The sequence below is a fragment of the Sparassis crispa genome (genome assembly GCF_003851025.1).
Source record: "Sparassis crispa DNA, contig_000000F, whole genome shotgun sequence".
NCBI lineage: Eukaryota > Fungi > Basidiomycota > Agaricomycetes > Polyporales > Sparassidaceae > Sparassis > Sparassis crispa.
This window is the reverse complement of record NW_020939747.1, coordinates 700,215-728,077: the sequence shown is the minus strand read 5'-3', so window position 1 is coordinate 728,077 and position 27,863 is coordinate 700,215. Positions and strand designations below refer to the sequence as shown.

General features: G+C 51.5%; 11 protein-coding genes across 11 annotated transcripts; 5 read left to right on the top strand and 6 right to left on the bottom strand.

Annotated features, from left to right (window-relative positions):
- Nucleotides 1-22: 22 nt before the first annotated feature.
- Nucleotides 23-250, bottom strand: SCP_0102240 (hypothetical protein; the record flags this gene model as incomplete). The annotated part of the gene is made up of 1 exon (XM_027752463.1): nucleotides 23-250. One exon carries the CDS (start codon nucleotides 248-250, stop codon nucleotides 23-25), a length of 228 nt encoding a protein of 75 aa, XP_027608264.1.
- Nucleotides 251-1,935: 1,685 nt separating this feature from the next.
- SCP_0102230 (predicted protein) lies at nucleotides 1,936-3,713 on the top strand (the record flags this gene model as incomplete). The annotated part of the gene is made up of 6 exons (XM_027752462.1): nucleotides 1,936-2,308; nucleotides 2,367-2,436; nucleotides 2,491-2,594; nucleotides 2,647-2,884; nucleotides 2,938-3,577; nucleotides 3,633-3,713. The coding sequence occupies 6 exons, from the start codon at nucleotides 1,936-1,938 to the stop codon at nucleotides 3,711-3,713; spliced, it is 1,506 nt and encodes a 501-aa protein (XP_027608263.1).
- A 315-nt stretch (nucleotides 3,714-4,028) lies between these two features.
- On the top strand, nucleotides 4,029-5,004 carry SCP_0102220 (Probable 60S ribosomal protein; the record flags this gene model as incomplete). The annotated part of the gene is made up of 5 exons (XM_027752461.1): nucleotides 4,029-4,061; nucleotides 4,123-4,182; nucleotides 4,237-4,290; nucleotides 4,342-4,524; nucleotides 4,897-5,004. 5 exons carry the CDS (start codon nucleotides 4,029-4,031, stop codon nucleotides 5,002-5,004), a joined length of 438 nt encoding a protein of 145 aa, XP_027608262.1.
- Nucleotides 5,005-5,399: 395 nt separating this feature from the next.
- On the bottom strand, nucleotides 5,400-5,884 carry SCP_0102210 (hypothetical protein; the record flags this gene model as incomplete). The annotated part of the gene is made up of 3 exons (XM_027752460.1): nucleotides 5,400-5,679; nucleotides 5,732-5,789; nucleotides 5,851-5,884. 3 exons carry the CDS (start codon nucleotides 5,882-5,884, stop codon nucleotides 5,400-5,402), a joined length of 372 nt encoding a protein of 123 aa, XP_027608261.1.
- A 293-nt stretch (nucleotides 5,885-6,177) lies between these two features.
- On the top strand, nucleotides 6,178-6,998 carry SCP_0102200 (hypothetical protein; the record flags this gene model as incomplete). Its single annotated transcript, XM_027752459.1, has 3 exons — nucleotides 6,178-6,314; nucleotides 6,372-6,555; nucleotides 6,615-6,998. The coding sequence occupies 3 exons, from the start codon at nucleotides 6,178-6,180 to the stop codon at nucleotides 6,996-6,998; spliced, it is 705 nt and encodes a 234-aa protein (XP_027608260.1).
- A 233-nt stretch (nucleotides 6,999-7,231) lies between these two features.
- Nucleotides 7,232-9,930, bottom strand: SCP_0102190 (hypothetical protein; the record flags this gene model as incomplete). Its single annotated transcript, XM_027752458.1, has 4 exons — nucleotides 7,232-8,780; nucleotides 8,828-8,885; nucleotides 8,951-9,575; nucleotides 9,634-9,930. 4 exons carry the CDS (start codon nucleotides 9,928-9,930, stop codon nucleotides 7,232-7,234), a joined length of 2,529 nt encoding a protein of 842 aa, XP_027608259.1.
- A 207-nt stretch (nucleotides 9,931-10,137) lies between these two features.
- Nucleotides 10,138-10,696, bottom strand: SCP_0102180 (hypothetical protein; the record flags this gene model as incomplete). The annotated part of the gene is made up of 4 exons (XM_027752457.1): nucleotides 10,138-10,405; nucleotides 10,478-10,489; nucleotides 10,549-10,623; nucleotides 10,680-10,696. 4 exons carry the CDS (start codon nucleotides 10,694-10,696, stop codon nucleotides 10,138-10,140), a joined length of 372 nt encoding a protein of 123 aa, XP_027608258.1.
- Nucleotides 10,697-11,620: 924 nt separating this feature from the next.
- SCP_0102170 (Chitin synthase 3) lies at nucleotides 11,621-16,229 on the bottom strand (the record flags this gene model as incomplete). The annotated part of the gene is made up of 6 exons (XM_027752456.1): nucleotides 11,621-12,359; nucleotides 12,412-13,306; nucleotides 13,358-14,826; nucleotides 14,887-15,460; nucleotides 15,510-15,770; nucleotides 15,836-16,229. 6 exons carry the CDS (start codon nucleotides 16,227-16,229, stop codon nucleotides 11,621-11,623), a joined length of 4,332 nt encoding a protein of 1,443 aa, XP_027608257.1.
- Nucleotides 16,230-17,498: 1,269 nt separating this feature from the next.
- Nucleotides 17,499-23,979, top strand: SCP_0102160 (hypothetical protein; the record flags this gene model as incomplete). Its single annotated transcript, XM_027752455.1, has 31 exons — nucleotides 17,499-17,606; nucleotides 17,669-17,860; nucleotides 17,908-17,936; nucleotides 18,000-18,107; nucleotides 18,162-18,270; nucleotides 18,324-18,452; nucleotides 18,502-18,617; nucleotides 18,675-18,797; nucleotides 18,848-18,902; nucleotides 19,433-19,456; nucleotides 19,522-19,740; nucleotides 19,793-19,931; nucleotides 19,981-20,158; nucleotides 20,216-20,448; nucleotides 20,501-20,649; nucleotides 20,702-20,756; nucleotides 20,814-21,097; nucleotides 21,159-21,178; nucleotides 21,234-21,305; nucleotides 21,357-21,375; nucleotides 21,507-21,600; nucleotides 21,673-21,720; nucleotides 22,068-22,105; nucleotides 22,159-22,386; nucleotides 22,439-22,577; nucleotides 22,631-22,808; nucleotides 22,863-23,095; nucleotides 23,153-23,301; nucleotides 23,358-23,412; nucleotides 23,471-23,775; nucleotides 23,842-23,979. 31 exons carry the CDS (start codon nucleotides 17,499-17,501, stop codon nucleotides 23,977-23,979), a joined length of 3,966 nt encoding a protein of 1,321 aa, XP_027608256.1.
- A 677-nt stretch (nucleotides 23,980-24,656) lies between these two features.
- SCP_0102150 (hypothetical protein) lies at nucleotides 24,657-26,604 on the top strand (the record flags this gene model as incomplete). Its single annotated transcript, XM_027752454.1, has 6 exons — nucleotides 24,657-24,731; nucleotides 24,786-24,959; nucleotides 25,018-25,079; nucleotides 25,134-25,833; nucleotides 25,885-25,980; nucleotides 26,044-26,604. The coding sequence occupies 6 exons, from the start codon at nucleotides 24,657-24,659 to the stop codon at nucleotides 26,602-26,604; spliced, it is 1,668 nt and encodes a 555-aa protein (XP_027608255.1).
- Nucleotides 26,605-26,808: 204 nt separating this feature from the next.
- On the bottom strand, nucleotides 26,809-27,591 carry SCP_0102140 (hypothetical protein; the record flags this gene model as incomplete). The annotated part of the gene is made up of 1 exon (XM_027752453.1): nucleotides 26,809-27,591. The coding sequence occupies one exon, from the start codon at nucleotides 27,589-27,591 to the stop codon at nucleotides 26,809-26,811; it is 783 nt and encodes a 260-aa protein (XP_027608254.1).
- Nucleotides 27,592-27,863: the final 272 nt, after the last annotated feature.

Sequence of the window (27,863 nt, the reverse complement as noted above, 5' to 3'; positions counted from 1 at the left end):
CTCCTGGATCCTTAACTCCAGTCTACCACGACAGCCGCCACCGGAGTGACGCACTCTCGGGTAAATTGCTGTCGATGCTGTCGCTCATCATATGAGACAGCTCCACGGCGTTGATATCCATTAGCCTGGAAAGACCGAAGAGGGCGCTGTTTCGCATCGACGATGGGGCGGACTGCCCCTTGTCAGAGTGTAGTCCCCTTCGTGCCCGAGCTGCATACAGGTCCTGGATTACTTCCAAGAACACGAGCATCGCGGTTCTCACTCACGCAGTCTCAACGCATCGCGTTCATGACCCGTCGAGGACGGGGAGGTCATCATCGATGAGAGTGACGAGGGCCTACTGGATGACTCCCGGAGCGGCCTTGTAGCGATGCGGGGCTCAGTGCGCCTTCCACGCCGCGCAAAGAGAATACTGTGCACCGGCACAAGCACTTTTCACTGTCTGCCATAGAGCTGCACGCTAGTCCCGGTGACGGCGCGTCAGAACATGGGCGAGGGCCAGGGTCGCCGGTTTTCCTTGGTCTTGGGCAAGGGCGGGAGCATCAGGCATTCATAAAGTGGGGATAAACATCAGCAGGAGTGGGGGACGTTGAGTCAATTGTTGGCTCGAGGGCACGGCAGGCGAAGGAAGCAACTTGAAGACGATATCTCAGTCACGATCTCGGCCTCGATTTTATTATTTTGTCAGTCATGATTCCGTTGGACCCCATTCATGCTCATTCTAGTGTTGGACATGTGGGTCTCTTTGCATATCCTTCTCTTCCATCATTATCATTATGGGTTGCTATAGCTCAATGCAAGATACCATAGTATTCTCCATGATTCGACAGTAAGTGTACATGTCCATATTCAATTCTTAGGCTCTCAACGAATTCTCCGCCAGGTTCCTAGTGTATGCTTGCATCATATCCTCCCCAACGATATGTTCATTGTGACTTGTGAGCGCTTGAGCTTTGGGCTGGACATTCCTAGTTTCACAACGCAATAGGATTTCAAATGAGATGTCGGTCTCATGTCAGGATGCACGTTCTATCCCACTGTGCTGATGGAGAATCTTGCATCGCCGCCGATGCAGGTGTGCAGACTGACTCGTTATGTTACTTCTATGCCTCCCGAACATCGTCTGGACACATGGATGGCATCAATGTGACAGGTGGCGACTAGCTTCACAAACCACAAACACTCCGCTATCTTGCTATAGGACCATCTTTGGCAGAACACACAGCTGCAACTTGTTGTTGTTCAGCACATTAGTTAGAAGTTAGAAGGTCCGCCCGAAAGAAAACAGAAAACCCCGCGCATACCCCCGAAACCAGTGCCCCATGGGACAATCCGGTGCGGGACAAATTCGGGGCGTTGCCTGAAGTTACGTATTTTTATCACATTTCTGTAATAGCAGCTAAGAGACTGAGAGACAATAATGACGAAGCAACCCATCTGAAGCATGGCATTTAGTATCCTATTATTTCCTGGGTAAATCATGAACTGATCGGAGGCAACCTGCGGTAATCGAAACCCTACAGCATATTGTCTTGGAGAATGCTTCCTGCCTCGATAACACCAAAAAAACATTTCGGGCAGATGGAAAGAGACGCCAGATCCGAAGCGCCCAAGGCCCGATTCGAAAGCCCAGGAAACGAGAGCTGGCGCGATCCGATTTTGTTGCCAAGACAATGTACCTTAGAAGTCGGCTATTTCCTGCGTCTGTTCTTAGAGACCTGCTAAATAAGGAGCATTAATTGCCGAATGCGACTGCTACTCCACTTCGATCAAGAGTAGGCACGTGAGCGTCTAACCTTGGTGGACGAGAATTAGACGAGAGCCTCGCGGTCTGCTCTCACGGCTACGTATCATTTATATTCCCGCACATATAGCTTTGCTCCCAGTTTCTCAGCCTTGTTCGCGCTACCTCACCACCTCTACGCCCGTCGCTGGATGACCGGACGAATGTTCAATCTCAGCAAGAGGTCTCATGAGCGCAAGGCCAGTCTGCCGTTCATTCTCCCGATGACCTCGGAGCGACAAACCGGTAGTGTGCGCTCGATGTGGTCTGGTTGCTACACCAAACGCTACACTCGTGTCGCTCTCTGTGCTGTTGCTGGCCTGGCATTATATGCGTTCTTCCGCAGTCTTGACGGAGTAGCGGAGGTGGAGGAGTTCATAGAAGACGCCGTGGAGAGTCATCTCTTCCCACCATTATACACGGAGTACCATCAACGGGAGCTGCAGCTGCCTCAGCATAATCCGGATCTAACATACCCAGAAGGGCGGGAGGGGAAATACTTATGGACACCAAATCACGTACATGGTGCGACTGCTTGTCCTTCATTCACTCATTAAGTCCTGAAATTGGGATTCGCCGACAGCTTCTGGGTGGGGTAACGCAATGCAAGAGCTCCTGCTTAACTCGTTCTTGGCTTACAATTCAGGACGATCGTAAGACATTGCTGTTGTATCACGCGACCGGTTTGATTAAAATCCCCTTCATAGATATGTGTTTGACAATTATACATGGAACAGAGATGGATCGGATTACACAAGTTACAACGGAAGGCTCATCCCTTCAAGAATACCTCTTTCAGCATTGATACAAGGTATTCATAATTCTAAATTTGTGCGCTACTCAGCCACTGACGTCGGTCTCAGGTCCTGCCGCCGGAGGTCCTTTTCCGCGTGGTGATAAAGCCCCTCGCTCGGTTGCAAAGGAATATTGGGATCTCGTCTGTCCACACCCGACCATCGTCAGCAGTGATGAGATCACATATGCCGTAGATCCGGAAGCGTCCGCGCAGACACTGATGGACAAATGGGTGGAAAAATTGACTTCAATGGAAGACAGATGCATCGAGATAGACAAAAAATCCGGTCAAATGTTCTCCATCTGGTGCGTTCTCAGCTCGATGTGACCTTGTGTCGGCCCGCCTGACCTGCTTTCAGGGTGTTTGGATCGACCCGAATACTGGATATTTGGCCGACCTTCTCCAAGTCACCCATCGTGACCGAGTTTCGGTGGGCACCCCTCATCGAGCGTGCGGTCAATGTGAACCGGCATGTCTTCTCGCCATTGACAGGACTGGAACCGTATCTGCCGTCGTGGTTTACCCGGACTGATGATCCCTACGCACCTCTCTCGGGTCTCTTGGTACTCCACATCCGACGTGGTGACTTCGAAGACCATTGCATGCATCTCGCGGATTGGGGATCGAGGTGGAACGGCTTCAATTCGTTCCCGGAGCTCCCGGACAAGTTCGAACCTCTCCGTGGTGAAGGTGGCAACGCCTCAGAAGCAATGAAGCAGTTGTACATGCGCAGGTGTTTCCCGAGCATCCAGCAGATCGTGCAGCGGGTCGAGGAGGTACGACAGACGAAGGTGGCGCGTGGCCTGCGCAACATTTATATCATGACGAATGGTGCGAAGTTGTGGGTCAACGACCTCAAGACTGCCCTGCGCGATACGGGCCATTTCAAGACGGTCACGAGTAGCAGGGACCTGAGGCTGAACTGGGAGCAGAAGTACGTTGCTCAATCGGTGGACATGTTGATTGGCCAGAGAGCGCAGGTGCTCATCGGTAATGGGGTGAGTGGTTCTGCTCTGACATGCTCTGCCCCACTTCTGATAACTTCTGTGTAAGTTCTCGAGCCTCACATCGAATATTGTGATGCTACGCATGGCGAACAACAATATACCCCCAGACAGCAACCGCCTCTGGTAAGATCCAAGATATCCCGAGCATTGTCTCATCGTGTAGCACCTACTAGAATCGGCTCTCATACTTACAAATAATCGTAGCTCTCGGGTACTTAGGCCTTTATGCCCTACAGACTCAGAACTCTCACAGCCATTGTTTATAATGACATACATGCTGCACTCTGCACAATGATTAGCCTCCAATTGCGGAAAGGTGAGCGGGTCAACTTCGGAAGGCATGTAAGCATGTATTTGGTTATGTTTGTGACTGCATAGTTCCACTCAGCCACCACAGCTACCTTTCTGTCCCGCGAGAAATACGCGCCGCAAATCCGTCAAGATGTCTACCGATCTCGAATGGCTGCTCCTCCGCGTTCGTTGTATTCTGTAATGCCCACACAGACGCACTGTATTCAATGTCTCGGAATTTGCAGAACAATAACTCCTTCATGGTCAAGCGTGTCGAGGAGGGACCCATTTTCTCCAAGGAGCCCGTACGTCCTTCGTCCGCTGACACTTTCAACGTGTATTTGACCGTTTGCCATCAGGCCAATCTCAGGAATATCCACTCACACAAATACTCCGGTCTCGCCAATGAGAAGGTGCGCACATCGCATCCTTTCATGTAAATGACCACTGAAATATGTGTTCAGACGATCGAGGTGAGGGATACCGAGTCAGGTATCCAGCTTATCACCCGCAAGAAGGGCACGTCCCGGCACGCCGCCCATGCCGGTAGTGCGACAAGCACCATCCGACCCCGGTCAGGCGGCCGTCGCGCACTGGGCATCACAGCGAAGCTCGCCAAGCGCGGGTACCGCCCTGACCTCCGGCAAGTGAGTACGGCTCACTCTTACCTTCTTCTATACCTTTCGTTCTATCTTTTGCCTGGAACTACGTACCGTTCGCCCCACGCAGCAAATAGCCGACCAACGCACCACCTAGAGCCCGCTGGACAGCCGCAAGGCACTACGAAAGTTGGGTGTGGACATGATGTGCAAGAATACGTGGTCCGGGACGGAGTCGATCAAACTCTGCCTAGATACTCGCCATGTCGCTATCGGGTCTCGTTCGATGCCCGCCGCGGTTCGCCCGACTCTTTGGCGCTCACATTTTTTTGTTAGAGTTCTTTCTGTTTTTGTGCTCTCTTACTTACGAACTTGTAACGCGAAGTGAAGTGATGCTGACTTTGTACTCTTGGTTGACAGGCTGCTCTCGCTCGCGTTTCTGCCGTGCTCGCTGCGCAAAAGGAGAAGAAGCCTACACCACCAAAGAAGATCCGCGGGAAGAAGGCAAAGGGTTTCGGTCTCGCATGAGCTAGCTCTTCCTCGCGTCTTCGACTTCTCCTTATACAGAAGGAACAGCCCGCGCCGCTGCAGGGAGTCCGAGGGAGGAGAATGCAAGCGCATACGCGTGTTGTACTTCTGTGGACTCATCTGTATTTCTCCGTTTTGCTCTCCCTCGCCGTTACTGTTAGACGTATGTCACTGCCTATGTTTCAAGCAATCCATGGGCCATCCTTTGTGCATCTCGATGCATTGTAGCCCGTGCGGCGCGAAGAGCAGTACACCATCAAGGAAGGCATCGAGGCGAGAGTCGGCGATTCCAACCTATTAGAAGTACATGATCGTGCTTGAGGTATAGTAGCATCCCTATTCGTACAGTATGTCTTGCGTTGCTTCCATTCGTGTTTCATTCGACTCTGCACAGTTCAGGCCAACAAGCTTCGTCCAGCGGGCTGTCCAATTCGGCCTCCAGCGCCGATTGCATTGATGTTCTTCGCGCCGTGGACATCCTTGGATGGTCTGTTATGCTCAGCCCTCTGATACAGATTCTCCTGGAACCTCTTATCGTGCTCGGTGCTTCCCTTCTTCTTCTCTTTCTTCATGTGTTCTTCCTCATGAGGGGCGTGCTCTGGTGCCTGCTCGCCAGGAGGGGCCGGGCGCGGGTAGTCAACCGGCTCATTGGTGGGACTGGGCGGCTTAGGCTCTCTACAGCATAATCAAAACCTACCAACGAGGATGAAATAGGAACCACGCGCACGCATGGGGAGGATGCTTTGGCCTGGTTGTCACGGACATGCGTCGACCGCCGACCTTCACTGCGGGCGGTGGGAAGCCATGTTATTAGCGGCGCTTCCTTGATAGCATAAACATACTCACTTGCGGGCGCGCGGAATTGCTGTGCATCCTCCATCGGGTAGTGGTGGTTAGTCGTTGTGAGGATAGTGTTAATGGGTTTCGATGGACGGGTGAGGTGTAGCTACGTCTCACTTGTGGGTAGTTATACGACTCCTTGGGCAGGTGACTAGACCACCCTAGGCTGCGCACAGACCACGCGGGTTCTAATTCATTCCTAGACACCTGCCTTTCTCGGAATGCAGTGTTTGTCCGCCTGCCTAGTCTTGAGCAAGCCCCGGAACTTTGGTCAACACTGCGTATTCATGCAGTCCAGGCAAACGTCTGTCGCGTAGGGTCCCGACTCACAACATGCTCAGTGCAGCTCTGGCCCTGCTGATTTTGACGGTGACATTCTTGTTGCCTTCCATGGTGCGGGGCAATACCGAGATCGTGAATTTCGATGCCCAAGAGAGCCGTGACATAACATTCCCAGTTACTGCAGATTGGCAAGCTTGTTTCGTCATCGACAGTGGCAGAAATATTTGAATACCTTTCACCTTTAGGCCTGTGTTGAAGTTTGGAGAAGCGGAGAGAATCTGGCGTGTCTCTCCTGCACCTCCTCACGCTTCTAACCAATCCACAGCAGTCTTCGCATCCCCTCATGAGCTCTGGCTCATTCTAGACTTGGATAGCCGCGAGTGGGCGCGCTATACCAAATTCACTCTCCGGATATCGTGGCCGGCGTCGGTGAGTTTCTTGCGTCATATTTCGCAGCTTTACACCGGCGATCTTACTGTCATCTTCAGTCACCCGCCGATTTCTCAATCCAGATATTCTCACCTGAACTTCTCGCTAGCGTCGTCGATGATACTACAGCTCAGCAATCCTTTCAGCCATCAACCAGGCGGAAATACGCTCGCGTCAGTCTACACGATACAGCTGTTCGCACGCCTACCTCAAGACCAGACTCTGAAGCTCCCAGCGCGGAACCTGTTCCCTTCGTCGTGCTCCTCGAACCGTTGTATTTTGGCGTTCTTCCAGCCTCTGTTACCCCAGTCGTAGTTCTCCTCACCTTTGTAGTGTCATTTGCCGCAATGGTGGTCGTTCCCTTCGTCAATCGGTACATATTCGCCGTTGCTCGCCAAGCTCGGGAGGAAATCGCCCACTTACAAGACAAACAGCATACCTAAGAACGTACGTCTACTTGCCGTCGCAATTGGCTTTCTTTTGCACTGAGTAATTCCAGAGTTTTGCAGTCGTAAGGTTAACTGCGTGTATAACCTTAAACCATAGTACCAGACTCGCAGCACTGTACATACTTGGCCTACAATAGCGGATTATACAATAATCCCCTTAGCGGTGCCTCACACGAACCAAGAAGGGCACGAGATCCGAGTCGCGAATAGCAGTCCACAACCACATCTCAACAGCTAACACTATCCAAGTCATACAGATGCACAGCTCCCAGCCATGCGAGAATAACCTCGACGCGTGGCCCGTGCAGCGGAATATTGATGTTCAGCGACTTCTTTTTCCCCTTGGCCTTCGCCGAAGACTTGTCCGCAGCAGCTTGCTCTGCCTTGCCGCACTGCTTCGCAAAGACAGGTGCAAGCAGGATCCTCGCGCAATCCAATGACTCCATAAGGTCGACGCCGCTGGCACCGCCGGCGGCGCTGGCAGGCGTCTCACGCCCAGACGGGGCCGGCGACGCACGAATCGCAGTACTGGAGCTAGAGCCATTTACGCCTAACGTCTTGGTCGACGAGGTGGATACAATCGTAAGACGATCGAAATCTGGCGATGGCGGGGTGGGCACACGCTCGACCTCCTTGGCTTTGGATGACCTTGCCGCTTCGATCGCGGCAAGCTTGGAATTGGCACGGCTGAATGAGTGCGGCTGAACGCCGTTCTTCCACCCACCCGCCAGGCGTTCGAGAATCTCCAAGAACTCGGCTTGAGCCATTGAGCGCGGCGGCAGGAACACGGGATACCCTTCCAACCCATCGATGACGGCAGCGGTGCGCGCGAATGCCGGAAGTAGGGCGGGGAAGTCACCAAGCACGAGATGACATATGAGGAGGCTAAAATGCGACTCGACAAGAAGCGGATGGTACGTGGTAAACATGGCTGGAGACTCCGGCAGTTGCGACGGAGATGTCTGGCTGCCCGGGCGAAGAGACTCGACAAGGAAAAGGGCGTATTCCGTCCTCTGAGCAATGTCAGCATTGGCACCATACGCGGTGTTCGGAACACCCTCAAGCGTGTCAAAATGAGCGAGGAACTTCTCGTGGTCGCGCATGCTCTTCTTGACCAACGACATGATCTGCTCCCGGAAGGTCTCTTCGGCCATAACTCGCCTGTATGCCATGAGCTTTGCACCATCCCTCCTTCCAAGCGGGCCATCTGGGTTCCCGATCTCAACACCCCCATACTTCCCGTTCTCGACATAGCAGAGCCTGAGCTCCGCACCATCAACAGAAGGCACCTTGCGGATACCTTCAAGGTTGAGGATAGCGTCCTCGATGAGATAAACAGCATGTTGCAAGTATGCAGCGGCGCGGAGGAAGAGACACTGCGGCTCAATTGGCTCAGGCGCATCCGGCAGGACAGACGGATGCAGCAACAGTGACTCTCCATCCGGGCCGTCGACTGTAGGAAGGTCGCCAGCAGACGCACTGGCAGTTGTACCACTCGGGGGAGCCTGTCCCTTCGTCTTTCCGCTGCCAGATTTTCCCTTCCCTTTCTTTCCCTTCCCACGTTGTTTCTCATTAGTCTGATTACCATTCATGTGGTGCTTCGCCTTACGAACGGCACGAGCTTCCTTGATCGCATGCGTGAAATCCTTGACTGCGAGAGCGTACTCGTCGCGAAAACAGTGGACTATGCCGCGCGTCCGGAAGAATTCCAGGCGCTGCGGGTATGCAGCGATCAATTGGTCCAATATAGCTGTGGTCGTCGACTCTGCCAGCTGTCTATTACATCGTCAGTCAAAGCTTGAATCAACAGTAAAACAGCTTACCTGGAGGGTATCTTCTCATGGAAAAAATGTACATATCGTGCATCGACGTCGTGAGGATCTGGAATTGCCATTACAGGTGATCGTACCGGTACGTGGATGGCAGCAGACGACACGAACACCCACCAACTTTGAGCACTCGCTCAGCGATATCATCGAAAACGCTTCCTCCTTGCATCACCATGACGCTTGAGGCAATTTCATCTGTTCTATATGCAGCAGCCAACTTCTGCACTGCAAGTGCGCGCAGTCGGTGCACGCGCGTCGCAGACATAGTGACGTTCCTGCCCCCACCACCATTGTCTCCCAGTGGATTGATTCCCAAGGACTGCGCAGTCGCCCAAGGGCTATTGTTTGACCCTGAACCTCCACGGAGTGAACCTAGTGCAGCTGCAGACAGGCCGGAGCTCGCGCGCACAGATAGCTCTGAGGCTTCGTCGATGAGCCGCCGGATACTAGAGACAGAGCGGAACACGCCAGGGTCAATGGGTGGAGGAGTAGCCTTCCCCGGTTTAGGGGTGGGGAAAGGCGGAGGCGGAGGCAGGCTGGCGAACGTGCTGCGTGGTGAATCTGGAGGAGAATGGTCACCCAAGCTGGCAAAACCGCGGTCGCGTTGTTTCTGGCCAGCAATTGGTGTGGTTGGTGAAGGTAACGGGGGCAAGCGTGCGTCGGCCGCCGAGATTGTAGCTGGATCCAAGTTGAGTACGAGTAACGATTCTAATAACTCGAGTGGAAGTTGTAGCCATGGCCCCTGGATTAAGAGACCTACTGAGTGTGAAATCTTTGGAAAGCTTGCACAAACGACGTACATGATACGAGCTGATATAGCGCCAGTGTTTATTCCTGCTAATACATAGCACAGGAGGATGATCTTCGTCCGTTTCTCCTGCGACTGCAGGAGCGGGCGTAGCATTAGCATAGTCCTTCGGTTTGGCAGACTTCTTTGTCTTCTTTTTCTTCTTCTTTTTTTGCACGTTAAGCGGATCGTTTGGTACTGCTTCCTCCGCTAGTCCAACGGGGGACACAGAGCGCGAGGAGTGGATTGAGGGTGTCGGCGCCATGCAGACAGCCTTGTGCAGCTGTGCGGTCTTCGCTGAAACCTCCATAACTTCAGCTCGAGCAAGAGTCCGGAGCAGTGAAAGATCGTATCCGATATTTTATAGTAGCGAAGATCACTTGTGCAGGGCGAGTCGCGATCAAGTCGCATATACAGAAAATTCGGATTATTTGAGCCAATTTGTTGGGGAACTAACCGTGGGAAATTGTAGCGATGTAGCACAGCCTTAAATTTGGGCTTTCTACGCCTGCCTTGCTCACTCGGACTCTGCGGATTCATCAACCGTCTTTGACTTCTCAGGTCGCTCAGAGCCCTCGTCCTTGTCGCTGCCGTCTTGCTTCTCGCCGTCCGATACATCGCCACTCGTGTCACCAGCATCGTTTTCGCCTGGTAACATGCGCTTGGAGCTTCCGTGGCAAGTGTTCTCCGAGTCCAGAAGATCGTTGATGCGCTCGGAATCCACGTTGTTACTGCGCTCTTCCTTCGTTGCCTGCGTAGGTGTCTTCCTCTTCTGCGATCGGATCCTGCGCAAATCCAGTCAAAGGCTTTCACTAGCACTATCCGCTTGCAATTGAAATTGAGCCTTGCCAACCTACCTGACCCCATGTCTTCAGACTATAATCCGATTGTCGGTTGGCATTTTTCTCCGAGATGCAAGTTGACTCACCTGAGGGTATGCAATTCTTCCGGAGTCTTAGTGTCCTTGAGGTGGTCTTCCTGAGCCAGGTGACGACTGTTGCATCTGCGTAAATGTGAACTGTCAAGGACGAAAGCAAAATCTGGTAGTGAGGCACATACCTGACGACTTTCCGCATGTGGTCCCTCCTGCACCCAATATTAGCTCCCCTTCTCGGAGGTTTCGCTTGCATTGCAACTCACATCATCGTATGTTTCTGGTTTCTTGTCGGGATTTCAATTATTTTATATCCGCTTTCTATTACGACACCGGTCCCCGCCTTCTTGCTCATCGGGTTGTCCAGCCACCCCTCATACGATGGCATCGAAAGAGTTCACAATTTCTCTGCACGTCAAATCCCCAAATAAAAACGAAGAGCATTTCGAGAGCTTCAACATTGGCACCTTCCCTTGATAATCCCCACCTGACACAGTACGCATCGCAGTCATGATCAAGTCGAGAGAAGAAACGATCGTCCAGTTTAATGAGCTCGTGAACATGCCCATAGAGGATCTGGGGTCGCATATGATCGTACACGGATCGCACCGACATTGTGAAACCAGAGAGGCCCAGTCTACCAGGCAGATACTATTCTTTAGAACTTGAGATCTGTGGATCGGGCCTCAGGACTTTGACGGTTGTTGTGTATCTTCACGGTTGTCGTACCGCGTGTGTCTTCTAAGGATGCGAATTGACTCTGCGCGCTGCGTGACGCGGACGTCTTCAGAGTTGCGTACCCCGTCTCAAAGTCTCGATCTTCAAAAGAATGTCCACGCTCATAAGGGACGATACGGGACGGTGTATGCTAGGACATATCTTGGATATGACATAAGTCCCAACCAGGGATGTAAGCGACTGAGATTATGACGGAAATGCAAAGTTCGAGGGCAGAGCAGGGTGCGTAAAGTACAGATGGAGAAACTACGCGAACGCCATACTAACCTAACATGGTGATCAGAGAAAGAGTACGAGTCCAGTGCGACGAAGACATTATAAAGGAAGCGTCATTACACGAAGGCCTGAAGAGGTCCGTAAAGTTACTCCTGAGGAGATAAATCTACATTCAATACCCGTAGCCAGGCTGTGGGGGAGCAGCACCAGGGGGAAGGTTCGTGTGAGGAGATGACGATGACCGGGAATACCGATTCTGCGGAGGCGCCTGTGAGGACGCACGTTTGGCGTTTGACTGCCTCGCCACACGCCGTACGCCGCCGGGCCCTGGGACTGGACCATTGTCCGCTAGGCTGATGCCACGTTGCCTGGTACGAGCGGGCGACGCAGGCGTGGGTAAGATGGGCATGTCATCCGGATCGGTGGTGAATGGAATGGGCGTATCCTCGTACCCAGTGGGAGGTTGTTGGAAGTACGGATTGTATGTCTCTCCTGGATACTGGTTAGACACAGTGGCCTGCCGGAGGACTCCACTGTGCGCCCCCGCGGTGCGTGACACCTTCTCCTCGAATCCAGCACCCTGGTATGGGGCTGGCTGGGGAGAATACGGCGTGTTGTCGTAACCTTCATGATAATCCTGCGCACTAGAAACCAGCCGTTGCTGGGAACCGATGTCGGACGCGTTACCCTCCTCACTGGAGCGGGACAGGCCCGAGGTAGAGACAGATGCAGACGTCGAACCAACTGGACGATTGTTGACAGACAACGGAGCCGGAAGCATGAGTAATTGGTTGCTGTCGTACCGTGGACGTGGGTACCCATTGTTCGAGGATTCGTATGTGCTCTCATCAAATTGCTGAGGATAGGTCTGCCCGTCGGGTACCGACACCAAGGAGTGACGATCGTCACTCCTGACCACAGAAACAGTCAGCATAACCTCGTGATCGTCTAAAACGTACGTACCTCTTCGGAGAATACGAACGATGATCGAATACTGTGGAGTCTCTCGACTGCGTACCACTCTTCCACCGCCTCTCGCGCTCGAATTCGGCCCACCGCTTCATGACGATATGCGAGGAATCGAACTCTCCCTCTTTATCGCCATGGCCAGTATCCTTCTTGCTTCCGCCTGAGATCTGCCGCGTCTGACCCCACGAGAAGTCGTCGAAGTGCCAGAAGGCATACGCCGGCAGGACACCGTTCCAAATAGGCAGGGTCAGCAAATACACAATCATCCAGCCAACGTACGTAATCTTGAAGGTCGTGATCACGATGAGGACGCCAGGCAGTCCGAGAACGATAGCTAATAGAATGAGCGGAATCGTGGTATTAGGACCACCGGGTATGATGGATTCAATGATGAGATAAATAGTGAAAGAGATGGCAGCTGGAAGCACGAGCGTTCCAACAAGCTCCATGCCGACAACGAACTGCATAGAGAAACAAAAGGTACCACACAGATCACGGACAAGAACAAGTTCAGCGAGGTTATGTACAGTGGAGTTGATCCAACGACGACGTTGCGACAATAGAACCTTGAAAGTATCTGGTACGATTGTCTTGCAGACAGCTTGAGGACAGAAGATATTTTTGCGCTTGGGAAAGGTCTTGAGGAGGAGGGTTGTGAGGTATCGATCCTCTCCTAGCAGGAGCAAGTTCTTCTTGTGCAAGGTATCGACGACGTTCTCCGAATAGTGTTCCACGATATCGGGGTTCGCCAGAATCGGAATCCAGTAACCAGAGTCCCCCTTTGGTGCCTTGATACGGTACATACTGAAACAACCGGGGAGACAAGTCACACCACCGAACATGGACTCGAAAGCTTTCGTCATGTGATGGGAAATGTAGTACTCGAAGACTGGCAAACAGATCAATAAGTACAGCGACATCAATAGCGGAACAATGTTACCTTGCATCATGGTGACCCACGTCTCGGCCTTATTGGCAATCTTCGTCTCACCGCAAAGGCCCATGATTTCGTAGTCGTGAACCATACAAGACACCATCCGGCTTAGTGAATCGGGGAAGACCTTCGTATCCGCATCGACACAAAGTACCAGCTCGTAACGATCCGGACTGATACCCGTCACCCGCCAGATCGAATTGAAGAATTCGTACTCGAACGTCGTCATGCGCTCGTCGAACATGACCTTCTGGAGGAAGCCCATGAGCACAATTTGACTGTCACGCTTTCCACGATTCCCGGGCTTGGCGTCGTTCGCCTCGAGAGGGTTACCGCACTTGGCCACGAGGACCACAGGGACGCGCTGTTGCTTGGACCTTTCGACCGTCGCATCGTCGTAGTCGTAGTACCCGGCATAGACCTTCGCCATGTTGTGGCGCTTATGGCCGTCAGCAATAGCAACATAGGAATGCGGTTCCACCTCATTCGGCGGGACGATGCACTCTTTCATCATCGTCAGACAGATCTCCGGCGTCGTCATTGTGTTCCCAGCACCCTTCACGTTGCCATCTGCGATGATCAGGATAATCTTGTGGCTATTAGGGTAGTCCGTGGTAGCGAGGGAGTCTAACGTCGTGCGGAGACCTTCTACGGACTCTGAGTATGCAGTGACGAGACAGATGGTGTGGGCGAGAGGGTAGTTGAATGGTTCATAGTCAGGAGGTGGTTGGGGAACGACATTGTGCAATGGAAAAGGACACTGGTTGTCGGCAAACAGGCTCCGGGTTCCATCTATGAGCGAAGTCCTCGACTGGCGATATGCGGGGGTATCGGGAGGTATAAGCTTGGAGACGCTCCTCGCACTCGACGACCCATACACGCTGGCAGTGGCGCTCCTCTTGTATGGTATAGGTTCTAGCATACCGTATGCGGTAGACTGCCTGCCGTTGACTCCGGGACCTTTGATCATATTCTCCGCTGGTGTAAACCTAGAATGGCTCGGTAGGAAATTATTTCGCTTCCCGCCCTTGGCGACCCCGTTCTTGTAGACATTCGGCCTGTACTGACTCGGTGCAGGTCTGTAAATATTGTCCGTCCAGTTCTCGATTTCCAAGGCGCGTTTCCTCCGCTGTTCGTATGTCTCTTCGCCGAAATTGCCAATCTTCCACGAGAAAAACCACGCGAAGAATACCGCAATGCCGAAGCGGATACTGACGACACCGATGATGAAGACCAGGGAGACGTACAGCACGACCTGAGACGCCACGCAACCGATGGTCTCGGTATCGATAAATCCAACTGTGATGGTTTCTTTCAGGCAATTTGCGAGTTCCTTCTGGTTCGTCCGCAGGAAGTACATGCTGAGGTCCTTCCCATTGAACGTCCCATTCGCATGCTTCATCTCGTCAAAGACGGATGGATAATTGACATAAGCTGGACTGAGCCATTGCAGCAGATCGAGATTGAAGATTGATCTACATTCACATAGCGAATCAGTTAAAAATACATACTTTTCCACCAGTAACCGGACTCACGTATCATAAACCGCTAGATTACGATTTGGGTTGCTGACATTGCCCCAGGTGTAGGACACCCTACCCAACGGCTTCATGGAAGCCAATTGTTGTCTCGCCGCAGAGGAGGTGTGACAAGTCGTGTTCGTGCCGTAATTGGTTAAGTTGACACCCGATGTACCATACTGGTTGTAGACGTTGCATGGGAAATACCACTCCAGATTATTTGTGCTCCCTGTAATGGTAGAGTTGGCTGCTTTGGTGATGAAGCTCTGGCAAGCGCCGTTGGTATTCTGAAACATGAAAGAAATATCGGCTCCTCCGACACTCCAATTACCGACCAACAACGGGTTAGTGTGACCATTGAAATCGCCAACAGCGGGATGATTAAATTTCGAGAAGTCGTAGTCGTAGCCATGGATGATAACTGACGCATTCTCGACGGTACCAGCGACAAACGAATTTGCAGGAGTGCCACAGACCGTCTCTGTGAATCCGAAAGTGATGAAGCCGACCACTGCCATGAGGCATACGATGATGCCTATGAGACCCATCTTCTCACGCCATGCGCGCTGCTGTTCCGGGGTGCGAATACCTGGAATACTGTCAGATGGTAGTTCAAATTTTTCGGAGACATAACGTACCACAAACACGGAGTAGGAAAGGTGGGACAAGGCAGGTCAAAACATAGCAATAAATGAACCATGCATTCTTCGGTCCTGGACCCAAACCGTCCAAACAGCTCCTTGAGGGGGTGTCTTTAGTAGCTAGTGGCGTTGCTACTTCCTTCTTCCGCAAGGTCCCGCGTTTGAATAGAGCAAGACCAGATTCTTGTTGATCCTCCTCCCGACCAAGGATCGAGCGACCTCGGCGCATTTGCTGCTTCATAGGAACATTGCCGGTAGCTGCGGGGTTAGGGATACGATGCCATGTCACTATGTGTCATATATGCGACAAAGCATGTACGCACTGGATGGTACGGTCTTGCCACCTCCCTGATCTTGCATTTCGGCAGCATGATGACGATAATGCCACTGTCGATGGCCTGGGTCTATCTTCTCGCGGTCGGGCTTGACAAGACTCTTCTTCCTGCCCACTCTACCGTCCGCAAGTCCGCTTTCGGCAGCAGAGGGATCTAGCATGGAAGGCGACGTATTCTGATATGCCGTGTACGAACGTTGACGCGTTTCGTCAAGAGGTTCGCTGCGATCACCACGCTCTCTGTCTTGGAAAGAGATACCTCTGCCGGCATCTTGTATGAGTGGCGGTCGATATGGTACATTAGGGTGATCGAGGTCGACTGGAGGTGAAGTAGAGTGTGGAGGGCGAGCTGAGCGTGGGGGCCGCTGGCCGCGGTGATCCATGGTAAGTTAGACAACAAAAAAAGGAGGGATGCGATTCAACGCATGCACTGCAGAACGCTGAACCCTAGGCGAGGTCGCCAGGCAGCACGATGAGGGAAGAGCGTGAGACGGCCTACTGCAGCATGGCCCTGCCGAGCCTCAGGCCTCCGTAGGGGTGTAAGGAAATTCGTAAGGATGGTACAACTTGTAGGTAATTGGTTACTAAGGGGACTACATTTTGATTGTACCAATTTGGTAACCACTTTCCCCTCCGGCTAGTGTGTCCTCATAACATTATTCTGTGCTACAAATTCGACCCGCTTCATGGTAGCTCGTTCGCTTCTATTGAAGGAATGCCATACGGTATGGTATTCAAGACCTCCAAGTATTATTCCCCAAGTTGACAGCGACGGTGTAAGCAAAAGCTCAGTGGTAATTGAATGCGAGGTCGAGTCCTCGGAGGGGAATTTGAGGGGCATCAGGCAACAAGCAACATCGTGGCGACTGATTTCGAGCAATCCAGCATTCGACGAGAATAGTCTTCACCAATCCGTGTTCGATGCGCACCATATACTGCAGTAATATAGCGTCCTGACACGCCACCACCACCTCGTCACAATCATCCCTCGCGTCTATCCTGCTTGGAGTACGAGCATCGGGTCTGTGTACGACGAAAGGGCCGCCGATGACGGAGCGTCGTGAAGCAAGGCGTTTGCTATGCAGCTCAGAGCCAAAGACGAGCTCCTCGTAAATTTTATAGCGGTTTGGCCGGTAATTGAGTCAAGAGAATGCCATATCGCTTTTTAATGGTTACTCTATGGCGAGAAAACTTGTCGTCAGGAGAAAACCTTGCTGAAAATGGCAGGGATGGTGTTTTAGCCACAGAGCATGTTTTCACACTTCAAAATGCGCACCAGGATGGGCAGACTTCGTTATTTTGCCTCCCTCTGTAAGTTTCTGTGCAATGTGTTATTGAGCCCACAGACACTGGTCAAAATGGCTAAAACGACTTACTTTCAAGGTATAAATTCTGTTGCCCGTCTCGTCCAGCGTGTACATGAGATGCATGGCGGCAACTCGGACTTGGTCAACAGGGAAGGATCAACAAATTGGTCACAAGCGCCCAAGATCGGCGGCCGTGGGTGCATGTCGGAGGACGGCCGGCCTTTGGCCGTCGTTTTCTGATCCGAACCTCACGATGCCTGGACGTGTGTGTTCTGAATCATCGTACATTGTCTTCGACGAGCCTTGGAATACTGTCTCGAGCTCTGTGGTCCGAGAATATATATTATGGCGATAACGCATCAAGTACTCACCTCACCTGTATCGGGAACGAAAGTATATCCTGTCCGAGAATATTCGGATGAACAGAAAGACATGATCAAGGCCTTGCGAGAGGTATGTTCATACATTCTCTGTCGAAAGTTGTTATATGAAGACGCGAACAATTTATCTCGTAGTACGCTGACACCTTACTTCTTCCCGAGTCTGATCCATACCACGCATGGGAGCTGCGGTGGTTGGACAAGCCAGACACAATACCCCGGTACATTCGTGCGGCCAAATGGAAATTTGAAGATGGCAAAAAGCGTATTAAGAGCACGATGGAATGGCGAAGAGACTATAAGCCTGACCTCATCCCACCAGACGAGGTTTGTGGTGTGCGCATCGGTAACTTCTGACCTGATAGTGCGTGTAGGTGAAGATTGAATGCGAGACTGGCAAGATGTGCGTTTACTATTATCGCTGTCTGTGATTTTGAACTGAAAATTGACGGCATGTACACATAAGTATTTTGAACGGCTTTGATAAAGATGGACGCCCTATACTTTACCTGCGACCCGGTCGCGAAAATACAGCAACAAGTCCACGTCAACTCAGACATCTCGTCTGGTGTCTGTAAGCCTTACACTTCCACGTGGATCTAGCATAGGTACTCAACCTCAATGTTAGGGAGAGAGCCAAGGACTTTATGCCTCCAGGTCAAGACTCTCTGGTCATAATCGTAGACTATAAGAGTACAACTTTGCGGACTAACCCTTCCATCTCCGTTGCAAGCAAGGTATGTAACATCTGCATCTCCTGCATAAGAATATGACTCACCGGGATGCGCAGGTACTCACTATATTGCAGCAACATTACGTAGAAACTTTAGGCAGAGCGCTCGTTGTGAATCTCCCTGTGATTCTCAGCTTTTTCTACACCGGCATCTCGCCGTTCCTGGACCCTCTCACGAGAGATAAGGTGGGACTTTTCGATGCCTCACGGACCATCTCACTTATCTCGCGCACAGATGCGTTTCAACCCTGATTTGCTGGAACTCATTCCCAAAGAACAACTGGATGCTGACTTTGGAGGTGACTTCGAATATGAGTTCGAGCCAGAAAGTTACTGGGAACAGATTGTCTCGTACGCTAATGGCGCTTGCAACGTGACACGTGTCTTCTCATTTATATATGTGTATAGGTTCTGTGGGATAGCTCCTGATGGAACCAGAGTACATAATCCCGTTTCTGCTTCCGCTCCGTCAGTACAAGAACAGCCCGTTGACGCTGGGAAGCATTACAGGCGCTCGGTGGAAACTCAGTTGTGCGTTATGTTTTCGACTCATTGCAATTGTAGCTTATAGGTTGCTGTAGCAAAAGACGGGTCTCGACAGACGTCGTCGAAGCCATTCCTAATGAGGAGGTCGCAGTCGTAGCATGATCAGGGTAGAAGCATCGCTGGTCCGAGGCGACATATTGTTTTCTGCGGGTTATCTTTGTAGAATGCCCACGTTATTAAGTGCATGACACTTCGTGCGTAGTCGGATCTTTCATCGCGTCAGCTCAGGGTGCTCCATTCTATATGAGTTACTCCGCAGGATGGCTCGGTAAGTTTAACGGTGGCCGCAACTTACTCTTGCTTGTGAGGGGCTGACAGATAGGGATTAACATATTGATTGTACGAGGCCGAAAAACTTCCAGGGATACTTCTATCTGTCTACCTCCAATAAGATCATTCGTATCTCATGTGTTTGATTCTAGGTCATAGGTTCAAGCATCTGACCCTCACACGCAAAGATTGTGCGATGCTGTCAAGTGCGCTTTGAAGTGAACGATTGATGCTATAAGGGTAATACAGTCGTTCGACTATCTCTGACACATAGCAGCAGTTCGTCCTTCGAAAGCTCTACTCTCCGCCAGGTAATCAACGGTCTCATAAGTTGCTCATTCATTCAGCAGGGTACGCTTATTCTCTGCACTCAGGTATGCTCTCCGTATTGCTATCGTTGTCTATCCGTAGAAGTTTTGACGGGCGAAAAATCTGACAGCTCAACTTCGCCATGGATTTCGTGGAAATGGAATCGTTGGTATCGCTCATATCGACCTCTATTGCTCAGTTAAAAGACAGGGCGAATACAGCATCATCACCCGAAAATGCGACCAGGGCCGAATTCCTTCGTCCCTCTTTGCAGATCGTCGCTGCGGCATCGCAGTTGATTGCGCTGGTCCGTACACCTGAGCGCTATTTGATGGATGTAGCAAATGGAGTCCGTAGGCATTGGTCTGCAAACCGTGCTGGTTATTGACTATGTTATACAGCACGTGTTGTCTGAATGTCTGCGAACCACCGTTGACGTGAATGTACCAGAGATCATACGGGAATTCGGGAAGGGACCACAGAGAACTCTGCATGTCACGGAAATCGGTGCTGTCAACCACGTTAATCCTTCCAAACTAGGTGCATCTACTTCTTTTGAGCTTTGGATCATTATTGACGGTCTCTGAAGGAAGGGTACTTCGTCTTCTTTCGACTCATCATATTTTTGAAGAAGTGTCTCCCAATGTCTTCGCGAACAACCATATTTCCATCGCATTGGACACAGGCAAATCTTTATCGGAGCTTGAAGCACAGCCGGCTGAGAAATACGATGGAACCAATGGCGTTGCTGCCATCGTCGGTCTTCTGTGAGTCGGCATATTTGACCCTGAAGTCAATCACTGTAGATTGATCAATTGATTTAGTACAGATGACGCCTTACAGAATGCCACTTATCTAAGCGATACACTCAGAGACCCTGCTACTACTGATTCTTTCGACGCATACGATGCCCCGTTTTCGCGCGCTTGGGCCAAGGGTGCCCATCTCAATATGTTCGAATGGCTCAACTTGCCTGATAACGTGTCCCGTCGTAAGCGCTATCAGATGGCAATGAATGGTCTAAACAAGATGACGCCTCCAGACTCCATCCTTCGGGGTAAGCTGCACTCTAGAGTGATTCGAGCGCTTTCTCAATGCATTGCGTTCAGGTTTCGACTGGACCAGTCTTCCCGAAGGGAGTATTGTCATTGACTGTGGAGGTGGTATCGGCTCGGCTTCTCTTCCCGTTATCAAAGCATGTCGCCAAGTTCGTTTGATCATTCAGGATACAGAGAAGGTTATTGTAGAAGCTCCAGCAGTAAGTGAGACGACATATGATGATGTTCAAATTACAAATATCTGTGATACAGTTTTGGCAAACTGTTCTCCCCGGCGCTGTTGCGGAGGGTCGTGTGTCGTTCCAAGGTATGACATACAGCTCTCCAATCGTGAGCCCGTTAGGGTTGATGCCTCTTCATCCAGCACATAATCTATTCTACCCTCAGCCTCCCAATAACAGCGAGGCTGCTGTTTTCTTACTGCGGATGATACTGCACGGGTGGCCTGACACCGAGTGCATCCGGATACTCAACCATATCCGTGACTGTATCGGAGAAAGTATGGAAGCTCGTGTTCTCATCGTGGACAACATCATGCTATACGCGTCTCGCGATGCTGCTACGGTTGAACCGGACTTACTTGCACCTGAACCTTTACTGGCAAATTGGGGCACTGCCAATCTGCATTCCTATACACAAGATGTACTTGTGAGCGGCTTTCCCTCTATATCGATACCCTATTACTGTTGTAAGACTAATTCTCGTTTAGATGCTATGCAACCATAATGCGTGCGAGCGGACTCTGCCTGAGTTTGCTGCTCTTCTGGCGCAGTGTCGCTTCCAGATCCTTGAAGTGCATCAAGCTCATCAAAGCTGGCTACCTCAGATTGTCGCTGCTCCCATATAATGAAGACGCGTCGCTTGTCAGAGATCCGTATCGTTTCGTTCCAGGTCCCCTCTAAGGCAGTCGGCCGATGATGTTGGAAGTATGTGACTTTCTGTAGTACGAGTTCAATGATATCTTGAGGATCTGTTTTGCGGCATCCCTGAGATGCTAGTCTCTGCGACATGCTGGACGAGAGAAGCTCCTACTGCTGACGCATCATCATCCTTACAGCGCTCCAGCTTCGGACATGTGCATGAAGCTTCGTATGCGCCACAGAAGTTGTCGACAGCTTCGACGACCCACTCTGAGTCCGTGCCCCAGCCAGGTATCTATGCTTCCATCCCACTGTGACACTCGACAGGTTTGGCTGACGTCGTCTGTCCTATTTCAACTTCAGGCACATTCATTCGTAGCGGACACCGGCGATATCTCGAGGGCGTGATATGTATTTAACAGTGACTATTGACTTCTGATATTCGTATTCGGACGGACACAATGGAAGTATTCACAGCTCTTCACTGCGAGCCAATGCCCTCACGACATACATTCTAGATCACCTCGTTCAGTGCCGTGATCTTCCTCTTCAGTGTGGACGTTTAGTCCGAATACGTGCAATGGTCCGGTCGGTCGACAAAAATTCACACGTAAACATGTAATCTGTGAAGAGAAGTACCAGTGCCGTAGTGATTCTTTGAGGTAAGGCTTACTCATGACAACTGTGCGTTCCAAAAATACAGGTCGAATGTACTCGTCGTCGCTATTGTCTTACCTCTCCCCATCGCGGTATTTAAGCTCGGGCTGTCGGGGCGATTCCTCAGCCTTTTACCTTCGTACGTTTTCACAGCTCGATATTACCTGCGTCATGTTCCTGACATAGTTGCAGAACACCCGTTTCAAGTTCGTCCAAGCAAGGTTAGCTGCGATGGACGTCGTCAAGATAGAAGCTTTGGTTTCTCTCCTCTCGACTTCTGTCACTCAGTTGAAAAAACACCAGGACCCTTCGAGCAACGCGGAGTTTCTTGATCCCTCGTTGCAAATCGTAGCTGCGGCGTCACAACTCGTTGCACTGGTTCGTACTCCCGAGCGGTACCTCTTGGATCTAGCTTCTGGGGTCAGTGGGTAAACCGGTGAACGGGATTGCCATCATTGATCGGACCGTTTAGCATTTATTGTGCGCGTGTCTCCGAACAGTCGTTGAGACGAACGTCCCGGAAATCATACGGGAGTTTGGCAAGGGCCCCCGACACTCTCTGGATGTCAGTGAAATCGGTGCCCTCAACCAGGTCAATCCGTCGAAAATAGGTGGGCTTTCAGTTCACACGTTGATCGCCCTTCGATTCTCACGATCATTACAGCACGAGTTCTTCGTCTCCTTGCGACTCATCATGTATTCGAGGAAGTTTCTCCAAACATCTTTGCGAACAATACTATCTCAATCGCTATGGACACGGGCAAACTGCTCTCAGACCTTAAAGCCAATCCGATTGAGAAGTATGATGGTACTGACGGTGTTGCCGCTTTGGTTGGCCTGCTGTACGTTAATTCAAGAAAGGATACTAGCCTGTATTCACTGACCATTTCGTAAAGCTCTGATGATTCCGCGCGCAACTCTGGATGCTTGAGCGACACGCTCAAGGACCCTGCTACTACTAATTCCTTCGACCCTTACGATGCTGCGTTTTCTCGTGCCTGGGTTGGCGGTGACCACCTGAATATGTACGACTTTCTAGACTTGCCTGAGAATCTACCTCGTCGCAAGCGCTTTCAGATGGCGATGAATGGCATAAACAAATTAACACCCCCTAACTCCATTTTGCGAGGTGCGTGTGGTTTTCTAAATCTATTTAATGCATGCTGATTAGGTGGTTTGTACACAGGTTTCGACTGGTCGCGTCTCCCTTCAGGAAGCATTGTCATAGATTGCGGAGGCGGAATTGGCTCTGCCTCCCTCCCGATTGTCCAAGCAAATCCTCAGATTCATTTAGTCGTGCAGGACATGGAAACGGTCGTCGCAGAAGCACAATCAGTGAGTCATATGCACGATAAGATTTGATATGGGACAATTTGATGACTGGTGTGCAGTTTTGGCAGACCGTCTTCCCAAGTGCCCTTGTCGAAGGCCGTGTGTCGTTTCAAGGTATGACCCAAATATCAAATGATGGACCTTTGTTTCAATGCCTCGTGATACAATACAGCACAGAATCTGCTATCTCCGCAGCCCTCTTCGAATCACCAGACTGCTGTTTACCTCCTTCGGATGGTGCTTCATACGTGGCCTGATGCTGGATGCATACAAATCCTCGACCATTTACGTCAATGTATAGGCGATAATATGGCAGCGCGTGTTGTCATCGTGGACAACGTCATCCTCTACGCTTGTCGTGACCAGACGGTGAACGGCTACGATGGCGGCCTATTCGACGCAGGAGCACTCGCGCCCGAACCTCTGCTAGCCAACTGGGGGACTGCAAACTCTCACTCTTACAAGATGGACGTGAATGTATGTAGGAAAATCGTTGCGTCCCACTGCTAGTCCACTTTGACTAATTCGCCATCGTTCCTACAGATGTTAGGCAATCACAATGCATGCGAGCGCACGCTTCCTGATTTCGCGGCCCTTTTTGCCCAGACCCGTTTCCGCATCGTTGAGGTACACCAGGCCCACAAAAGCTGGCTGCCGCAGATTGTTGCTGCTCCGATATAGGACGCAATATTCCTGAAGTGACTTCGGAATTGGTCAGTGTGTAAGGATAGCGCGGATGAGGGAGTGTTAGCCGAGGATGCGCGCTCAACCGCGCTGAAGCGTCTTTTGTTGTTATCTTATTTGCTGCAGACTTGCCTTCGAATGAACCCGGTTCAGCATTTCTAGCAACTCTAACTTCAACCACAGGGCGCAAACTGCGCCCGTAGCGCCATTCTGTGTGTCCGAAGCCGCCGCGGCGGAGCCATGAGCGCTATCCCTGAATACAGATTGGACCTTCGCCGCGTTTGTTCTGTGCCCGAAGGCTCGGAGCAGCAGAACTCTCATAGACAGCCGATAGATTTATTTACCCTATTGAAGGTACTGAGGGCCGCAACAGGGCCTAACAGATATTCGATCATGGTGTGAGATTGGTAGGTGGCGGGCCGCCCTGGCCGCGAATGGGTAGGTACTATAGGGCGATGCGGGACCGCTACGGCGTATTGATTCTAGTGACTGCGCATACATTTAATTCGGAACCGAACATAGCAGAGCTGCTGAAGCGTAGCAACTTGAAGGTCATTCTGCGTGGCTCGTAGACGAATGCATAGGAACAGTCGGCATTCTGTCGGATCGACGCCGACTACGTGACATAGCCGGTATATAAGCCGTCGCTGCCAGTCCAACTCACGGCCTTGCGAATGGACAGAGGATACCTCCATCCGTTCCAGGATGGACGTCAATATCTATACGGTGTCGGTGAACGGCCTCGAACAGTGAGCCCTCCCCGTTCCAACAGTACATCACTAATCAGACTCACGGGGACATAGCTCTTAGAGCTGGCCATGTGCCAGTTGTCCGCTCACATACGTTCGACGAAGAACTGGTGGAAAGAATATGGGGACCACCAATTCAGGACTCGATGGGCCGAGGAAGCTGCGGAACGCTCATGGACCGTCCGTTCTCCTTCTGGGTCGACGTTGGTGACACTGTCCAGAAGACAGGTAACGCGAGCCAAGAAACTCTTTTAATCAATGTCCTGACTTGATTTGTTCGTAACAGATTAACTATGTACTAGATGAGCTGGATGGCTATGCTGCCCTACGTGACGAAATGCATGGATGGCAAGTGTTGCTCTTCTGCAGGCCTGCCTGCTCACGAGAACTTCAGTGAAACAGTGAAGTGTCCAGCATCGATCGTATCTGGCACTCGGATTCTCTTTTAGATTCAGAAACCCTTTCATCGCTTGATACTGGTCTTCAGTGCCTTCCAGGTAGGCCTAATGACGACTCTGTCTCCGTTGATCTCGTCGATCCGTTCTTCCACTGCTTGGTGTACAACCGGACGCAAGTTTATGATAGTTTCGCACCTGAGTCCTTCTCTCTGCAGACACGCCCTATAAACACTCCCCCTTCCTTCGATTACGCATGTTCTTCCCGCTTCGCTTGTATTCCTACGGCCTTTTCGGTCTCTCGGTCAGATGGCTCGTTAGAGGCGAAGGTGCTCTCTTATATCAACAACATCGATCCTTCCAATACTTCACTCTACCATCACATCGAGCATGTAGTCTCGAGATGTGTCACATTATTTGAATATGTGCTCACGGACCTCCACCGAAACAATCCTCTTTGCCAGAGGATAACGGGAAGCTACAGGTATACAGAGTGGAACGAGCCTGAAGAGCCTGAATTTTCTGACGACGACGATGGGTGGCTGGCTTACGAGCGGGAGGTGCGACAATGGACTCTTCACAGACCGATTCAACCTCCGGATGTACCGGAGCAAGGTTATCCTCGAGACTTACACACGAGACACTTCAAAGTGACCCTTGACGGTCGGGTACTTCGATTGATTGTTAGAGTAACGGATATCAGAGTCGTGAGCCTCTTCCCTTTCAAATGTCTCTGAATTGTGACGCATGTTTGACAGGCTCCTGGTGGACCCGTTTATACGGGAACCCCCTGGCATGTTGAGGGTATGCGGAACGAAAATATCGTTGCTTGCACAATGTTGTGCACGTCCATGGTCAGTCGCCTTTATTCTGTTGTCTATTCACGCAAGCCTCAGTTTGCCCCCTCCCTCCCGAAGACGAACCTTGTACCTCCATCCCTCGAATTCCGCATGGCAATTACAGCCCCGCGCATGGAGGCCGGTGACGTTGGTGCAGCTATCCGTACGTGGGGCCTCGATCACTTCTCTGCGCGCAACCAGTATCTTGGACATATTCCTTTGTCTCCTGGATCGGCAGTTGCATTCCCTAACCTGTATCAGCACCGTCTGACAGCCACTCACTTGCGAGATCCCAACCACGAGGGGTCTATGACCTTCCTCGGGCTCTACCTCATGGATCCTGAACTCGATGCATACGATGGCAAGCGTGACTCCGGGTGGGAGACGCTGAGTCCCTCTTCAGATACCGTCCCACCGCAGCAGAAAGAATGGATGAGGCGTGCGGTCGAAGATAGCATTGACGTTCGACTCCCCTTCGAAATTGTAGAGAGGATTGTGGAGGAAGTGGAGGGGGTGATGACTGCAGAGGAGGCCGCGGCATACGCCAAAGAAATGCGAGAGGAGAGAGAACGATTCTGGACCCTGCACGATGAGTATCGGTTCTGTTTGCCGTTTGATATCTGGGAGGTTGAAAGCTAGTGACCTGTCATCTCAAGTTTCCATATAATATGTTTTGCAGCAGCTGTTCCCGGGCTACCTTGATAATGGAACACCTATGTATGTGCTCTCTCACCAGCACTGACTGACAAAACTACGAAGAAAAATCTGAATTACAGCATAGTCAGAAGTGACACGATTCTTGGTCGAGCATGTGGGTCACCTGTGCATGTGATAGCGGGAGCACTACCGGTACAAGACGCTCTGCTTGGTCCCCCCAGACCATGAATTCCACTCGACCGTACAGATATTCTTGTCGAACCATTCCCTATCCTCCGGCTCGAGCGCCCCACAATCACTTGTTTTCAGCATGTCTATTGAGCTCACGATGAACTCGTCATCCCCTGGATCGGGAAAGCCTGTACGTTCACGTACAGCGCAGCGGGGATCGACCATGCGGCGGAGGTCGCCGCTTGTAAATTGTGCGCATCCGGACACAGTGATATTCATGAGGCGCGGGCACATCCAGTTGCCAACCGCATCAGGTTGAGCTAGCTCGGCGAGCAACGCAGTGTTGAATGAAGGGCAGTCGATAACGGTGAGGTCCTCGCCGCTCCAGCGCCGTAGAACAGGCGCAAGGTCTTGTTCTGCAGAGAGGTGAGCGATCTGCAACCCGCACGGAGGAAGCCGATCCATCTCGTCAGGTATCATGCAGCCTGTGAAGGTGATGTGTTCGACAGTCGACAAAAACAGCGAGAAAAGACCTCGCAGGGTCTCGGCGGATACATCTTCAAGCTCGAGCGTATTTAGACCCTTTTGCAAGACGCCGAAACCCGCTGGCTCGTCGCCGTTACGAAAGGCGACATCGACCAGTTTCAGATGCCGTAGATGCAGCAGAGCGCACAGGCATTGCACGAACTGGTGTACGGTGCCTATTCCGCTGGCCCCGCGGTAGCCTGAAATGGTCAATCTGGACAGACGTGAGTGTGCTTGGTGCGAAGAGATATGCGGTACGGAACGCGACGCCATCGATGTCCAAGTCCATCACATTAGGCGCGTGAAACTGCTCTCCCTCCTGAGTCCGAGTGGACCGCATCTCAGACTTATACTTATCGCCATGTCGCGCTAGGTAGATATCATCGGGGTAGAATCAGGTATATCTGCTTGCAGACGCGTCGCAACTGTTGGCGTGAAGTGTGCGGACGCCGGCGCATCGTGTAACCTCGACTGCAGACGCAAAATGCACAGGCATTTTGCATTGCCCCGCAAATTCAACAGGGGGATTGGGATTGAACTGTAGT